This window comes from Microtus oregoni, unplaced genomic scaffold (assembly GCF_018167655.1).
Source record: "Microtus oregoni isolate MIOR12 unplaced genomic scaffold, Mior012 000020F_ref0000438, whole genome shotgun sequence".
NCBI classification, from domain to species: domain Eukaryota; kingdom Metazoa; phylum Chordata; class Mammalia; order Rodentia; family Cricetidae; genus Microtus; species Microtus oregoni.
Genome location: NW_024543079.1, coordinates 8602523 through 8620755, shown reverse-complemented (window position 1 = coordinate 8620755; position 18233 = coordinate 8602523). Strand labels below are relative to the sequence as shown.

General features: G+C 42.4%; 1 protein-coding gene across 1 annotated transcript; it reads left to right on the top strand.

Moving 5' to 3' along the window:
* Positions 1-16745: 16745 nt before the first annotated feature.
* On the top strand, positions 16746-17239 carry LOC121460491 (40S ribosomal protein S23-like). The gene has a single exon (XM_041670928.1). The coding sequence runs from the start codon at positions 16760-16762 to the stop codon at positions 17189-17191; it is 432 nt and encodes a 143-aa protein (XP_041526862.1). The 5' UTR covers positions 16746-16759; the 3' UTR covers positions 17192-17239.
* Positions 17240-18233: the final 994 nt, after the last annotated feature.

Below are 18233 nucleotides of genomic sequence, written 5' to 3'. Positions count from 1 at the left end.
CCTGGGTATGACCTGCAGTAAGATTTGAAGAGTTGAATGGGGACAGAAAGGACCTTTTGTACTCTTCATATTTGTGGGCCTATGGAGTCAAAGGCTAAATGGAAATGCATTTGAAATTGTATTCACTGGGATAGAGTTTCATCTGATAAGGGAAACTCCAAAGGAAACCAGTCTCTCCCTCCCTCTGTTCCTCTCTATTCTCTAAGCCGGTAGAGCTGTTCTATTTTTCTGGTTTCCCAGGAATTCAGGATGCCTCTGTATATGTTGCTGTTCTATCTCTAATCATGTTGCCTTACTTCACATACTCCAACATGCACATGACCACTGCTATGGTCCATCGTGGTGGATGACTGCCACCATAGTCTAACATGGTGCATGACCACCATGTTTGTGGGAAGAGAGAAAGGGTAAAACCTAGATGGCCCCTTCTAATGATAGGACTTGGAACTTAGTACATAACTTTCTGCTCATGTTCTATTGGACAGAACTGAACCCTTTTTCCCTTAAAGGTTGCTTATTATGAGTCAAATATGAGAGACCATGGCTTAGGAAGATGGATTCGGGTTGTCTCACTGTTTGTTCCACCATTGATGTGGCTACATGAACTTGTATAGGTACAGAACAAAAGGCAGGCATCCATCAACCTAGTTCACAAATACATGGGTGGGGATGGAATTGTAGGCAAGTTATACCAGAGCAGGTTGATTTCTGCTTTATGTCTCAGATGCTATCTGATGATAGTCTTACCTTTTGTTGGGAGAATATCACTGTCTTCTAAGTTAATACAGTACAAAAGTCATATTTGACAGTTGAGAGGATGTTAAGTCAGTTACAGAGGAGGAAAATAAATAGCGATTAAGGGAACTAAAAATAGCATAAGAAAATTTTTAGCTCTGGGTCTATAATATTCTAATTCTTCACAGTCACGGAGTTCTCATTAGTGAGTCAAAGAACAGCCACTATTGCTAGTCTAGAGAGCTTGTTTAGAGGTTTCTAACAAGGAAGTATACCTACTTGTGTACCCTTGATGGAAGTCTGGTCCTTCATTATTCAGGGACCGTTATCCTATTTGATCGCGCACACAGCTTCAAGAGGGATGCACATGGAGCAGTGAGGGAGGAAGGAGACACCTGCCTAGCCAGCAAGATCAGCTGAATCAACCCTGGGATCCATGGAGTGACAGATGTCAAAGCTAGGTCACCTTCATATCCCACTATTGCTATTCTTTTTGTGTGTGTGTGTGTGTGTGTGTGTGTGTGTGTGTGTGGTTTTTCAAGACAGAGTTTCTCTGTGTAACAGCCCTAGCTGTCCTGGAACTAGCTCTTGTAGACCAGGCTGCCCTCGCAGTCACAGAGATCTGCCTGCCTCTGCCTCCTGAGTGCTAGGATTAAAAGTGTGCACCACCATCACCCAGCTCACCATTGCTATTCCTAAAGACACACTCTGTGGTTTGAAGACAGGGAAGAAAGTACATTTCTTATGGCAGCACGTGGGCCATTGGTAAAGAGGCGTGGAATGTGGGATGACATGGTGGAGACTGAGTTCACCAGAACCCCAGGGTTGATGGAAGGATTAAATGAGCTGGTGCGTATGACATGCCTACCATGGTGACTAGCACGTAGTGGGTCCTGCTTTAACGGCACCTCTGATTAGAATCATAGTTTGTCAAGATCCATTCCTCTCTCACTTCAGTTCCCCACTCCTATCTGTCATTGGTGGAAGGAGGCATGGCTAAGATCCTTTCCCCCGTCTTTGCCAGTTTCTCTAGTAAGCACACTGCGAGACTGCTTTACAGTATCTGCATGTGTATCTCACTTGTAAAGGCTCTGAGAAGTTCTGTAGGAAAGAAACATGTTAACTTTTGTTTTACCCAGTGTTTCCTCACCCTGTTGACCATGCTACTATGTCTTACTATGAATTCATGGACCATCTGCTGGCATTTTGGGGAGCAAGCATTCTGTTGGATCTCCTATGATAAAATGACAATCACACAGCCAGCAGTTCGTCAAGCTGGACATTCTAGAGAATGACTCACTGCGGACGTTTTTAAAGAGAAAAATGATCCTCTCTTTTCCTCATCCATCAAATGAAAGTTATTTGGACTTTTTGAGTAGATTTTATGACAGATGAAGCGGCATATTCTGAGTTGACTGATGCTGCCGATGCCAGACCTGGAGGTCAAGGGGAAAGTGAAGCTTGCCTATGTGTGCACTGATCCTGGCATTGGTTAACAGTTATTCTTAGGCCACCTCGTCTACCAGAGCTGCAAAGTTTGTACCTATTCAGCTCATCTTTGACCCTAACGTGGCCACAGCAATTAGGTAGGCTATGAGGTGGCTATCAGGTCCTAACTGATGACCGGGGAAAGAGAGCCATCAAGGGGTGGGGCTGTTCAAGGCCACAGATGTGGAGTGAGAGTCTCCTGATGCAATTCCATTCAACAAACATTCATGTCTCACCTATTATGTGCCAGATACTAGGGTAGGTTCTGGGAACACAGTGGCAGTTTCATTTCTTTCCTTCACTTCCTCCCTCCCTCCCTCCCTCCCTCTCTCCTTACATTCCCCTTCCATCCCGAATATATATGTGTTGTGGGAACTCCTGCAGCCAATAACCTTTAAGGTACTGGCCCACTTTGGGTGTGGTCTCTTGTACCATAAGTGTAGACAAAAGTATGCTCAGGCCTCCCCCTCCCCCCCAATCTTTTTTTCTGCTGGATTCAGTTCCGGTTCCCAGCATATGCAGTAGACAGCAAATTGCTACCCTTACTGTAAGTTTATTCCCAAATAAAAATAAATAAACCTTTGATATACTCCATTCCAGGCTATTGTGGAACTCTTTGATATAACTACATATGTATATGTGTTTATAGGCCAGGGGTTGAAGTCAGATGTCTTCCTTTGTAGATTTCTCTCTTCTGTCTTATTGAACTGGAACTCACTGATGGATAGTACTGCCTGGCCAGCAAGTGTGTGTGTGTGTGTGTGTGTGTGTGTGTGTGTGTGTGTGTGATAAATGCTTTGCAAGAGCCATGCCATGTTACAGCATGCTGATGGACGAGAGCCTTCATCAACATTGGCTGAGAAATTCATCGCTGAGGTTAAAGTTTAAAAACTTTAATAAACCAAATCTCCTAAACTTGGGGTTAAAAAAACGAGTGTGAGGGACAGGATTCCCTTCTGGCTTCCTGGGGTTTTGTATTTCCTGCCACAAGACAGATGACCTTTCCTTGGGGCCTGATTACAATAACTTCAATGATGTTTCAGACCCAACTTCTTTTTTCTAGATTAGGACGATTTTCTGTGTTTTGTTGTAACTCAGAGCCAGTGAGGAACACTGACCTGGGAAGCTGTCCCCTGTAGTTAGTTCTCTCTGATGGGGCCTCTGTGTGACACTCAGGGAGGTTGCAGTTACACTGCAGCTGGCGTCATCCCCTCCCCACCCCCAGTTTCCTACAATATGGAGCCATCGTGGAGCCAGAAGGATCAAGGTTCTCCTTCCCAGGAGAAACACTGTTTTGGGAAGGCCATGTGGAAAGATTACTGTGAGAATTTCACCTCAATTACAATCCTCTCCTCTCCCCTCCCCAATCTCCTCCCCTCTCCCCTCCCCCCCTTCTCTGAATGGTTTCTCTGCAGCCCCAGCTATCCTGGAACTTGCTCTGTAGATCAGACTGGCTTTGAACTCGGAGATCCGCCTGCCTCTGCCTCCTGAGTGCTGGGATTAAAGGTGTGTGCCACAACTGCCAGGCTTATTCTTGGCTTCTTAAGACAGACTCTTCCTCTTGGCTGGATTTGAGCAATACCTTTTTTAAAGGGCATAGCTCCCCCACAAAATTAGAAAGAAAGGATTGAGATTTTTAAAGGCGAGTGGCCAAGATTTGTTCAGACTGGGTGTGCTGGTTCCCTTCTCTCTGACTCATTCATGCTCTATATCCAGTTTGCACGTGATTCCATCCTGCTTTGAGCACTGTGAGGCTGACATCTGTAGAGCTCTCAGCTATGCCTCCATTTTTGGCTTCCTCTTGAGTCTGGTCAATAAGATGAGAATGAAGGGAGCAGTCCAGGTACTTGATCCCATTCCTTTTCCTAGCACAGGCACCACACCCACCTGTAGCCACACCCCTGCATGGCTCCTGCTTGCTGGGTAACCCCTCCTGTCTATTAGCACTATGATTATTCTATCTCTGTACTCTTGGATTCTTCAAGCCTCATGTAGTAAGAATCTAGCTGTTGCTGGTTTCTTAGTGTCTTCCCATTCTTTCCCCACTTAAAGGTTTTTCTTTATGTAATTGAGGTGAAATTCTCTCAGCATATTATTAATCATTTTAAACTGTACAACCCAGTGGCATTTTACACATTCATAACATTAGGTAACACACAGAAAACTATCAGATAGTCTGGAAACTGGACTTACGGACGGTTCCTTAGCTGCCATGTGGGTGCTGGGAATTGAATGTTGGGAGTGGAAACCTGGGTTCTTTGGAAGAGCAACTAGCACTTTTAACCATTGAAACATCTCTCCACGCAACACCAAATTCTCATTACAACAGGACACCCCTCCCTTCATTGTTCCAGAAGAACATCCATACGAACAGCCTTTAAATAGCCAGGGGTGGACAGATGCTTGCTTCCTGCTTCTGTGGGTTTTCTCATTCAGCCTATTTCATAGACAGGGAATCTGTGCGGTGTGGACTTTTGTGGCCGTCTCCTTTTACTCAGTGTTGGAGACCAGCTTTGACAAAAATATCACTTATGAGGGTAGGGGCAGGGAATTAGAAGAGTCAGTAAAGGACATGAAGACACAAGTGAAAATTATAAAACAGAAACATAGAATAGTATTAGTAGGGAGTTCCAGTGAATCCTGAAATCCCTGTGTTTAATTTCCCATATGCTTTTATACCCCAATACAACAGGGGGAAGAAGAAAAAGACTGCTTTAACAGGATATGAAAGTCAACTAGTACAGTTACTTGCTTCAATTCGTAGAGATATCAAGTCATTAACATTCTGTTGCCTAGGCAGTGAATCAGCCTAGACCAAGTATCTTGAAGGCAGCCACTCCCCACTCCCAGGTTTGAAATAGTCAAACCTCCTGTTTCAAAAAGAAGGAGCAGAAGTATGCCTGAAACTCCTGACCATTGGTCAGAGTGGAGTGGATCCAACTATGTGGATCATCTTAATATCAAAGGAACCAAGTAACCACGTCCTGGGTCAGAATGCGTAGCCCTGGTTGTTGTCAACAATTTTGAGCAACCTCAAACTCTCTGACCTTCAGACAAGATAGAAATAGGCTCACGTTTTTGAGCTTCCACAACTTAGCAAATTGTTTTTTATTTATTATTTTAGGTTTATTCAAGTTGTAGTATGTGCAAGTACAACTTATTTTTACAGCAGAATAGTCCATCATATGGCTGTACCTCTTCTTAATTCTAAACTTTGCAAACTAATGGGTCTCAAAATGTGGTATTTAGACCAGCCACATCAGCATTGCCTGGGAACTTTTTGGAAATGCAAATTCTAAGGTCCACCATTAAATTCTAGGTTCAGAATTTTGCTCCTGTTTTAAGACAGGGTCTTCCTATATAGTTCAAGCTGGCTTCAAACTCATGATCCTCCTGCCGCAGCCTCCTGAGTGCTGAGATTACAGGTGCGAGTCATCTCTGGTTGAAATCTGGATTTTAACAGACCCCCACCCCCAGCCAGGTTTCAGTGCATGCTTAGCTGTGAAGCCCACTGCTGTTAGTGGTCTCTGGATTAAGGTCTCTTTTCCTGGCCTGATCCTGCTCTTCCTGACAGAGTCACTGAATCTGGTCCTTGTGTGCTTAATTCTAGGTATACCCTTACCAGGGCAGTGGGGTTCCAAGAACTTCAGTTTCAGAAGTAGGTATGACGTCAATGTTTCCGAAGGTGCCAAGTGCAAACTCTCTGCATCACATCATTGATTAGCTCTTTTTCCTTTCTCACTGACTTCCCCATAGCTAGCGTTTCCTACAACCACTTCCCATTCCCACACCCTGCCCCGAAGACATCACTTGCCCTTGAATCTTGTTTTGTGGTCAACTCCTTGAGGATCCTCACTTAACTGGACATCCCCAAATAATGTCCAGTATGTATAGGAGTGAGAGATTTTTTCTTTTGAAGTAATAGGTTAAGTAATAGATTTTTGGATTCAGATAACACTCGTACTAGTACAACCCTATGCTGATCAAGGGGAAAGACTGTCATTGAAGGAATGTGGGTTAAATAGAATTTATCCCTGTTAAATTCACACCCCCACTAACTAGGGAAAGAAAAGTACCTGGCCCTGTGTGGAATTCACCTTGAATGTGTCTCTAACTTTGCTTGCTCTGTGTTGCTACCATAGTAACAAGAGCAATTAAACTTAATCTCTCTCTCTTCCACCCTCCCTCCTCTCTCCTTCATACCCCAGTTCATTTTGGATTTGCCTTGAAGTATTTTAGTAAAGCAGTGGGAACACACTCTGCTCATCTCTACCCTGATGCTAGCCTTCTCCGGTTTTATCAGGCTGTATGTTCCTGTGGTCTCTAATCTCTTTCTTTGGTGAGAAAGTGCAGGTACTTAAAGCGCAGGCATTTACACAGGATTCAACAATTAGATAACACAGGAGTGACATCAGCTGGGCCAGTGTTCAGTCCCCTTTGTCAACTCAGAACATCTGTTTGGCCAACGGAGGCATCTTAGTTTATTGCTGTCATTAGGGGCTGTCAGTCAGATGAACTGCAACCTGCCTTCCCACTGAGATGCTGAATATTAAAAACCTGCATTTCAAAGGCTCAGTTCTAATTCACATTTGTTTTTAAAAGGAGAAATGAATTCTCAGATTCTGTTTATAACTATGAATCAGATTCTAGGAGTTACTGAGAGGCAATCAGCTAGCCATTTTTGATAGACACACCTCACCAGAAAGAAATAGGCCTGAGCCGGGCAGTGGTGGCGCACGCCTTTAATCCCAGCACTCGGGAGGCAGAGGCAGGCGGATCTCTGTGAGTTCGAGACCAGCCTGGTCTACAAGAGCTAGTTCCAGGACAGGCTCCAAAACCACAGAGAAACCCTGTCTCGAAAAAAAAAAAAAAAGAAAAAAAGAAATAGGCCTGAGTAAGAGCTGTAGATTCTTGTGATAACCTCTGCTGCATCATTCTACCTGATTTTGAAAGACCCCCGGTGCGGGGAGACTCTCACTCAAGTCTCGGGATAACATGACCCCCCAGTAACTCACAAGAGACCGTCCTTGCTGCAATCACACGAGGTTTATTTGACAGGATAGGAACAAGTGCACTGGGGCCGCGACTCATAACCCACGCAGGGGAGGAGTTTGACCTCGAGTAACTGGGAGAAGGGGTTTTTAAGGGAAGAAACCATAACCCAGTAATCCAAAGGGGGCAGGGAGGGCGTCATTAAAAATTCCGAAAATACCAGTGATAATCACAAGGGGGTAACTCCCTGTTTCTCAAGATTATAATCTAAATTTATCTTCAGCTAGTTCCTGAAACAGAGTCACTAAACCTGCTAATCCTAGATTTTTGGCTCTTCTCTTCCTGCTAGAGGGGTCTGGATTTAGCCAGGTCTTTCAATTTCAGAACCTCTAGGGTGGACAGTGTCCCCTGTGCACTTTCCTATTGCCTATCAAATCTAGACTGTGGCAGCTCTTTGTCCTGTTTCCTCCAAAGCTTTTTTAGCTCACACCAGAAATAACTCAGAAGTATGTATCAGATGCAGCTTCCTACCCACAAGTCATCAGTGTTGGGGGATGAAGGCCTAAGTGCCTTGCTCTCTAATTGGAAGGCTCGTTCTAAGCGCCTCTTGAAAGGGCTTCCAAAGGAGCTGGGGATCAGTTGCTCGCTGAGACAGTCAACATGTCCTCTTTTACTTACTTACTTGTGGCTGACACTATTGGCTGCAGTTGGGGGGTCCCAAGAAAAAGTAGATTCCAAGGTAGAGAGACTAACACCTGGGAGATTTCCTGGAGAAAGCTTTTGGGATTGAAAACAGTAAAAATGAAAGCAAAGGAGCAGGACTGCGCAGAAGTCAAAGGTGAGCTGTGGTGTAGCGAGGTGTCTCTGAATGTGAGCCTGGGGCACGCCCTATTAGACTTGGTAAGGTCCTCACAGCCCACAAGCAACAATTGTTTGTGTATCCACAGCTTGAGCTAATTAATTAGTTGATTAATTAACGTGTGTGGTTGAAGGCATGGCGTGCACATGCTATGTTGTGAGTCTGGAGGTTCTCCTGCCACTTTGTAGGGTCTGGGGATTGAACTCTGTAATCACTTCTGTATGTAAGAGTCCTGCCCATTGAGCCATCTCTCCAGACCTTTTCCCCACTCTGCTCCCACAATTCCCCACCATTCTGTCCTCTTCCCCAACCACCTGCTCATCCACTGAGTAGCATCTGGCTATGTTATGGAATCTTGGAAACGAAAATCAGTAAAATACTGCTTTAGAGTTTACAGCGCAACAGAACCAACACTAGACAACTTGATACACAGAGAGAAATTTATTGGGATGTACCGGCTCATGAAATTGTGGAGGCCAAGTTCCACCAACTACCACCAGTGAGTGGAGGTAGTGTAGTTCCAGTTCATGACCTTAGACATGACAACTGGGGGCCAACAATGTGAATCACAGTAGGGGTCTGAAGACTTAGGAACCAGGAGTCTAACAATAGCCAAAAAGCAATGGCCCAGCTCTAATGGCACAAGCAGATTTATATTTCTTTCTTTTCTGTTCGGTCCAGACCTTCAGTGCAATGGACGCCTCCCACCCATTCTGATGAAGGCTCCTTTTCTATATTCAGCCTACTGATTCAAGTGCTCATTTTTGCCTGCTATCTGGGCGTCTCTTAATCTAGTCAAGTTGACAAGTAAAATTAACAATCAAAGACACGATCTTCTATATAGAAACGTTCGTAGTCTCATGGGGATTGACAAATATAGCAAAAGATCATTAAAACGTGCCCTGACAAGTTCCCCAAAATAGAGCCATTAAGGCAGCTAGGAGTGATAGGTGTATTTTGGGCAGAGAGCCCAGATCACAGTTTATGTGTTGTGGTAAGCACCATCAGAGACTTGCTCTGAAGTGTAGAGACCATGAATTTGAAAAAAAGCAAGAGAGGGTATATGGAGGGTTTAGAAGAGGAAAGGGAAGGGGGGATGATGTAATTATATTGTAACCTCAAAAACAAAAGAACTAATTTTATAAAAGGAAACAAATGGACTACTCATAGTTCATAGGATTTGTAGCATCTCAGGGCCTTGGAGAAAAGCTGGTCCAAGCTTTACTTGAGGTTTGGCTCTTCTTCATAGAGTCTTTGCAAGGCAATTATCTAATCTCTGCTTAGCTCTGGCTACAACTGGTGATTTTGTGTTTCCCAACTGGGGTGTGTGGAGAGGTGGGAACCTCCCTGTGTGACTGTTCATTAACTCTGACCTGAGATTCTTTCCTCATCCCTCCATGCAATTATCCTCACAACAGAGCTACCACTTTGTGCATTAGATTGTCCCATTAGAGCACAGGAGGCTGGAGCATTCATCCACCAACACTTGATAACCTGTGGCTATCAGATTATATCTCATATGATTGACTTCTCATGTACTTCTGAGTTGTGCCTGATGTGGGCTAAGCAAGCTTCTGAAGCCCTAGAGAACAGGAGAGAGAGAGAGAGAGAGAGAGAGAGAGAGAGAGAGAGAGAAGACAGACATAGAGAACCCCTCTCCTAGCTATCGTCCCTTCTTCCATTTTGGCTTTTCTCCTTAATTATAGTTGTTAGCAAAGAGCTTTACCAAATGAATATACAAACAGGCTGTTTTCCTGTTCAAAACCATTCATGAGAGTCTCAGTGGTTTTGCATGAAGGACCAAAACTGTTAACACGCCCCTCAAGGTTTGTAGTGTCCTCTGGTAGTTGTGGTTCTCAGGACTCTAGGGGCAGCTGCTATGCTAGTTCTCCAGCTAGTGTCTTAGCATCTTGACTATGCTGTGACTTCTCTGGTCCCCGGTCTTTATGCTGAGGGGTTCCCATGTTTGGAAGCTGTTCCTCTGATGTTCATCGACACACTCTGCTCACTGTTCAGGTCTGAGTTCAGCAATTATAACTTCTTCTGTTCCCCCACTTCCTTTCAACCTTCCTCTTTTTTGTTAAGATGCAATGATTATGCAATAAATTAGACCTATTTTAAGGGTGTGGTTATTTAAGTACAGTTATATACTTCTAGTAAGGTTTCTTTGTATTTCCTTTGTATGTGCATGAGTTAAGTGTGTATGTGTGTGCAAGAGTTGCTGCTTGGTACCTATTGCCACAGATTACTATTATTTTCTTTTTCAAACTTCCTACAAGTGAGTGATATCTTGCAGGATTCAGTTTTTACATCTGACTGTTCACACTCGTCTGCATCAGCTGTTAATCTTTATTTTTTATATATTTTTACTTTATGACTCATTGTATAGATACATTGTAATTTTTAAATTCTTATTTAAAATTTTCTTTTCTATTACTTTTACCCAAATAATCAGTGATATCAATAGTGGGTTTCATTGTAACTTTTCACAATGTATATCCACTTCCCATTATGCTCTCCACCACTACCTGGTTCTCCTTTTCCCTAATACTACCCATTTGTGTGTCATTCCCCAACCCTTACATGTCAAACATGAGAAATACCTGTCATTCTGTCAAGTGGATTATTTTCTTCCCATTTTCCTACAGTGACATGTTTTCATTCTCCTTTGTCGCCGAATAAAACCTCATTGTCTCTATACTTCGTATTTTCCATACCCGCTCACATGATGGAAACCTATGTTGATTTTGCAATTTGGTATACCTGGGAATGCAGGTATCTCTCAGGCATGCTGGCTTTGATTCCTTTGGGTATATGCAGCTGAATCAAATGGTATGGTTTCCTGAGGAAATTCCGTTCTGATTTTTCATAGCGACTGAATTAAGTCAGAGTCCTTCCATTGGTGCAGGAGCGTGCCTTTATCCTCCTGCATCCTTGTCAGCGTTTGCTATTTTTGTTGTCGTTTTCTTGATGATAACAGTTCTGACTGGGGTGAGTTGGAATCTCAATTTAGTTTTGATTTGCATTTTCCTGATGGCAAAGGATGTTGAACATTTCTTTATACACATCCTAGCCATTTGAATTTCTTTTGAGGATTGTCTGTTTAATTCATTTGTCCATTATTGATTTAGTGATTTTTTGTTTGCTTTTAGAATTCCTTATATTCCAAAAGTGAATTCCCTGTCAGATGTACAACTAGCAAAGATTTTCTTTCTTTCTCTAGAATGTCTCTACCCTGCTTTCCTTTGAAATATAGAAGCTAATACATTGAGGCATGCCATTTATCAATTCTCAGATTTCCTCTATCAGAGTCTGATTCAGGAAGTCATTCATTGCAGAGATCCTACCCTTGTTATTTGTCTTAGTTAAGGTTTCTACTGCTGTGAAGAGACACTATGACCATGACAACTCTAATAAGGAAAACTTTTAACTGGGGTGGCTCGCTTACAGATCAGAGGTTCAGATTATTATCACGGTGGGACATGGCATCGTGCAGGCAGATCTGGTCCTAGAGAAGTATCGAAGAATCCCACATCTTGTAGGCAGCAGGAAGTGGACTGTGACACTGAATGAAGCTTAAGTGTAGGAAACCTCAAGGTCTGCCCCCACAGTGACACACTTCCTCCAACAAGGTCACACCTACTCCAACAAAGTCATACCTCCTAATTGTGCCACTCCCTCTGAGCTTAAAGGGCCAATCACATTCAAACTACCACGTTATTATTACAAATATTTCATTAGCTTACAAAGTAATGGTTTCATTGTGTCATTTTCATACGTATACATACCTATGCTTTGTTGTTATTTTCTCCTGCCGCCTTCCTTCTACCCCCTTCCAGCCTTTGGCTGACCCTCTTCCCCCCCTCCAATGGTCCTTGCTTCTGCTTTGATGTGCTATATTTTCCACCATCCTTTCTTGCTTCCCATCTTCCCCCTCCCTGCTTTAGATCTCTTTCTCCCTTCTCATGGTCTCCTTCCTCCTTTCATACTTGTGATAAAGTTTCTAGATTCAGTTAGTTGAAATGGGAAGACTCACCCAAAATGTGGCTGGTACAGCTCCGGGGATGGAGTCTTGGCCTGAATAAAAGGGAAACCACTGCCCTGAATACCAGCATCCATCTCTCTTGCTTTCCTGACTGTGAGCTTAACCACATGCCTTATGTTCCTGCCACCATGATTTCCTCACCACGATTGTCACAAATTTTGAGTCAAAATGAGCCTTCTCTTCTCAAGTGGCTCCTTGTCAAGTATTTGGTTGTAGCACTAATAAAAATAGAGGGGGAGCTTCCTGCAGACTTATTATAAGCAATTGAAGCCTGAAGCTAGTTTATAACTACAGCAAAACAAACCAAGCAGCATGGCGAAGTTGGCTACTCTAATGTCTCTCCTTGTGGTCTCACAGCTCTTTCTACTTCCTTGCCTAAACCAGCACAAACCCTAATGAAGTTTGACTTCCTACCTTCCCTCTTCTGCTGTATCCAGCGTGTAAAGGTGAAGACCATACATCTTATTACCTGAAAGGCTGAAGAACAAATGGTAGGGTTTCAGCACACATTCAGTTCTAGCCTTTTATTAGCAGGGTTCTTTAATGCTTTCCTCTGTGTACTCCCCTGACATGGGTGACTTGGAAGAGGTCTCCATTTCTCTTTATTTCTAACTTCTGAAACTTTGATTATGATTTATATAGCTGAGAGTCTCTGGGTTTATTTTATTTGGTGTTTCTTGTACGGAAAACCCTTTTCCAATATGATCTGATTAACGGACATGGAGAACGTAGTTGGTCTCTCCCCCATCTCTGTGAACATAGTCCTCATAATAATGTAGCTCAAGGTGGTTTTAACATGCTTGGTTTCCCAAGAGAATTCCCAAGAATTTCTCTTTATGGTTGTTAAGTCTGCCCCCCCCCATTTCTGGGTCAGTATCTCTTCTAGTTTCATTTCCATTGTGGCAATAAAGTACCAGGACAAAAATCAACTTAGGTATGTCAATACTGTAAACATGCTTTGCCCACTTCCTAGCAGAAACTCTCACACCTGGCAGATCCCAGCTAAATATTTGTTTACAGAATAAAGACCTGCTATTCACATCATGGTAAGAATAAAATTAAAGTTTCATGAAAAGACAGCATTGGGGAGATGTTTATAATTCCAGATTGCAGCCCATCATTCTCAGGAGGTGAAGGCAAGAACTTTACACCTAGATGTGAAGAACAGAGAGAAATAAATGTGTACATGCTCACTTGCTTCCTGCTTCTTGGCTAGATTTCTTCACTTAAAGCCAATTTTCCACAGGCATGCGCACAGGACAACCTAGTGTGGAAAATCCTTCACTGGGATTCTCTTCCCAGGTCATTCTAGGTTGTGTCAAGTTGACAAAGCTACCTGTCACAGCACCCCAATTAACTTTTCGATTAACATATTCCGTTGTCAATCATCCCTTCTCTCACCTTGCTCAGAAGGCTGAGTTTACTTGTATATTTATTTTACCAATGTTGTCTTCCCTACTTCCTTATCTCCCCTCTCTGACCAGTCTAACTCGCCCTACCCTCCTACAACAGCAAGTTATTGCATTTCAAATCTTATCACAAACCTCTCTGTCCAGTTCTGATTGACAGGAGCATTTATCAGCTGTTAGCAAATTCAACTTCATTGCGCTGGAGTATAAAGGTGCCAGAGTGAAAAATGGCTTGGGAAAAACCAGTGCCTGCAAGTTCAAGCCAATGTTGCTGTAACTTTTGATAAAGGAATCTGTGTTTCATGTTGATTTGTTTCTTTACACACTGCCTGTGTTATCTCTTGATTATTTACATCCCGTACGATATAGATCGTTTTCCTACTTTGGTCTTGTACCTTTGTTTACTTTACTTTTTTTTTGTTTGTTTCTTTCTCTATGTAGCCCTGACTGTCCAGGAACTCAATTTGTAGACCAGGCTGGCCTTAAATTCACAGAGATATGTCTGCCTCTGCCTCCTGAGTGCTGAGATTAAAGGCGTGCCATGCACCACTACACCCAGCTCTATTTATGCTATGTTTTATACAGAAATTTTTAAAAATTAGTTTGTCACTCTTTTCTTAGTGGCTAGACTTTTTTAATCTCAAGGCACTTTTCTTAAATATGACTCACAAAACATATGTTTTCTTGAAAAAATAATTCTCACATTTAAGCTTCTACTTCTAGTTCATATATTACATGTGGAAGAAGTCAGAGGTACAATCCTAACTTTAATATACAGAGATCAAATTGTTCACAAAGTTTGAAAGGTTGTGTGGATGCAAAGTGTTCTTATTTACCTCATTGATTCTAAGTAGATTTGCAGGGCTGGACAGATGACTCAGAGATTGAAAGCACTCACTCTTCTAGCAGAAGTGAGTTTGGCTCCCAGCACCCATGTAAGTTGTGGATTATTATTGGAGATGTGTTACATTTATTTATGCTGTGAAATATTTGTTTAATGATACAAAGAAGTGTTGCATTCTTTTATGCTGCATTTGTTTACCTCTGTGAAGCTGTGTTACTTTGACTGTCTAGAACACCTGATTGATCTAATAAAGAGCTGAATGGCCAATAGTGAGGAAGGAGAAAAGGTAGGTGGGGGCTGGTAGGCAGAGAGAATACAAAAAGTAGAAGAGAGAAGAGGAAGGAGTGAGAAGAGGGGAAGTAGAGAGCATGCTGGGTTCCAGTCACCCAGCCACGCAACTAGCCATGGAGTAAGAAGGAAAGAAATGTATATAGACTAGAGAAAGGTAAAAGCCCAGAGGCAAAAGGTAGATGGGATAATTCAAGTTAAGAAAAGCTGACTAGAAACAAGCCACACTAAGGCTGGGCATTCATAAGTAGGAATAAGTCTCAGTGTGTTTATTTGGGAGCTGGGTGGCTGCCCCAAAGAGTAAAACAACCAACTGCACATGTCAAATGGCTTACGACTGCCTCTTACTCCAGCTCCAGGGGTCCTGATATCCTCCTTTGTTTCTTTCGAGTGGGTGCACACATACACACACACACACACACTCATGCACGCATATACAAGTACACACGTGTGCACCGACCCATACACATACACGCACACACTCGTACACATGTATACATTTAAAAAATAAAGGAACAAGGCAGAGGTAGTTCTGCTTCTAGATTCTCTATTGCAGGGAACTATGATTTTATTCCTGGGACAAAACCATATTTCCCCAATGATTGCAGTTAAGAATATCTTTTCTCTCTTCTAAGTCTCTCATGTTTCAGAATTGTCTTAATTGTTTGTAGATTTTTGCTCTGGAGTATGTGGCTGTTGGAAGTAGGATTACTGATGTGAAAAGTTCCATTTCCCTCTTGAATGAAACCATATAAAATTAATTTGGTAATGAATTTGTGGACAATTAACATTAACACTATAAAATATTCTATCCATAGTATAATTTACCATTTATTCATGTCCTTGAAAAGTATGAATAAGAGTTTTGCAAATTTCTTCATGAAAATTTTATTTCTTAAATCTTAAGTTTATTTGCAGATGTCTTATGTTTGTTTGATTAATGAAAATAGTTTTGAAGATTCTATATATTCTAATTGGTTTATTTTTACTCTACAGACAACTGCTCTAAAATACTGAAATTAATATCAGTTCAACCACAATATTTAATTTTATCCAGTAGTTCTTAGATTCTCTGGAATTTCAGGGTAGCAAACATATTCTAAGAAAATGATGACAAATTTCCCTGTTAATTTTCCAATCCTGTATCTCATATCATTTTTCCTTACTGAATTCACTACAGCCTCAGGAGACTAGAGGTGGCCACAATGCATGCACACCATTTCGAATCTTAATAGAATTTTATTGAATTTTAACCACAGGCTATTGGTAGCTCTCTCATTAGGATGCTTTGACTTACAATTTTCAAGTTTTAACTTTACGATCTGCAAAAGCAACATGGAATCATGAGAAACTTTACTTTGAATTTTGACTAGATACATGGTATGTATTCTAATATCTTCTCACGGTGCTGGGAAATAGATGAGAATGTTGCTCCAGTGTAAGTTGAAGAGAACCTATATTATGTTTATTATACTTTATGCTCCACTTTTAGGTTAAAAACACATTTCTTGCTAAAGTTGTAGAAATGGCTCTTGGGTTTTACTGAATGTTTTTCTTCAGCTACTGAGACAATAAATTTTCACCTTTTAGTATGTCAGGGTGGTGTAGCAGAGTGCTAAATTTTCTGACTTTTACCCTCCTTGCATAATTTCTTGGCATAAATTTTGTTTGCCTATATTTTATAATTTAAAAATTGTTTGCAGGGAAAAATTGTCTTTAGGGCTAGATAGATGGCTAAGTGGGCAAAGTTCCCATTTTGCAAGTCTGAAGACTAGAGTTCAGATCCCCAGGACCCATTTAAATGCTAAGTAGATGTGTGATCTGTAATCCCAGCATGCAGGAGGCAAAGGTAGGGGATCCCCTAGAACAAGCTGCATAGCCAGACTAGCCAAACCAGCGTGTTCTCAGTTCAAGTGAGAGACACTCCCCCCTCAGTGTTTAAAGTGGAGACTGAGGAAAACACCTGCTATCAACCTCTGACCTTTACATATGCGTGTGTACATGCACACATATGTGATCTCACACATGTAAGCATTCAAACTCTTCTTACACACATAGGCACAAAAAAATCTTTCTCTCCGGCCCTTGGCGTCGGGAAGATGGGCAAGTGTCGTGGTCTCCGTACTGCCAGGAAGCTCCGCAGCCACCGACGGGACCAGAAGTGGCATGACAAACAATACAAGAAAGCCCACTTGGGCACAGCCCTGAAGGCCAATCCTTTTGGAGGTGCCTCTCATGCCAAGGGAATCATGCTGGAAAAAGTAGGAGTTGAAGCCAAGCAGCCAAATTCTGCTACCAGGAAGTGTGTCAGGGTGCAGCTCATCAAGAACAGCAAAAAGATCACAGCTTTCGTCCCCAACGATGGTTGCTTGAACTTCATTGAGGAAAACGATGAAGTTCTGGTTGCTGGATTTGGTAGAAAGGGTCATGCTGTAGGTGATATTCCTGGAGTCCACTTTAAGGTTGTTAAAGTAGCCAACGTGTCCCTTTTGGCCCTGTACAAAGGCAAGAAGGAAAGACCAAGATCCTAAATTTTGACAGTGGAAGCACAGTAATAAATTTTCCTATTCTGAGAATAAAAAAAAAAATCTTATGTAGTGTGTAATGGTTTAAATAAAATGCTGCAGGTCTGCGAGTGGTAGCAGCAGGCCATGAAGGCAGCCAGTCCCAGGCAGGGAGCCCTGAGTGGCTGATGGACCATGAGGGCCAGTGGGTCCTAGGCAGGGAGCCTAGGCAGGGAGCCGCATGGTGGGTGAGAGACCAAGCAGCAGCATGTCCCGTGAGAGACAGAGACCTATTAGGCATGTGTGCGGGTAAGAGACCAAGACTGATGCCATGCAAAGTGAGGTTGGATATTTATTTAGTGAGTTATGGAGGGGAAAGGGAACAAGGGGAGGGGAGAAGAGCAGAGAGAGAGGCAGAGAAGGAGAGAAAGAGAGAGAGAGAGAGAGAGAGAGAGAGAGAGAGATTGGAAGAGAGATCTGCTTGCCTTGGTGGTAGGAGGTTGGGTGGGGTGGGGGTGGGGAAGTAGGCAGGGCTAGTCTCTTAAAGGGACAGGACAGACCATTACATAGCGCACACATATTAATATTTATAAATTAAATTGGTTTACATATTTTAAACTTCCTGTTAAAGGGTGTATACTTGTTTATAATTATGTTCCCTTCAAGAAGAGTATATTTTACATATTCCACCTTCCTGAAACTGGAGTGTGCTTCTGTTCCCCCTTGTCAAGTTCAACCACACATCTTGTTTGTTTGTAGGAGTCAGTGTGTCAATCCCAAGTAGTAGTTTTAGAGGCATTTGTGACTATTCTGTGTCTTTGGCTATTTCTTCCTGCCCTGACAATGGCCACACTCCACACAGTGATTATTTCTTTAGCTTAGTCCTAGGAATATGGAATTATGGGAAACACATCTGAACTGGGTTCATAGTCTCCATTGAAATGCAACCTACATATAATATGAATGAACAATAATTTTTTTAATCCACTGAGATTTTAGGGTTGGCATTATGGTAAAGCTAGTTAAATATCCATATCTGGATTTAAGACTCAGTGTTAACTGACTGTTG

What these genes read in the sequence shown, in the direction of transcription:
- LOC121460491 (XM_041670928.1), top strand. Translation starts at nt 16,760, where the DNA reads ATGGGCAAGTGTCGTGGTCTCCGTACTGCCAGGAAGCTCCGCAGCCAC.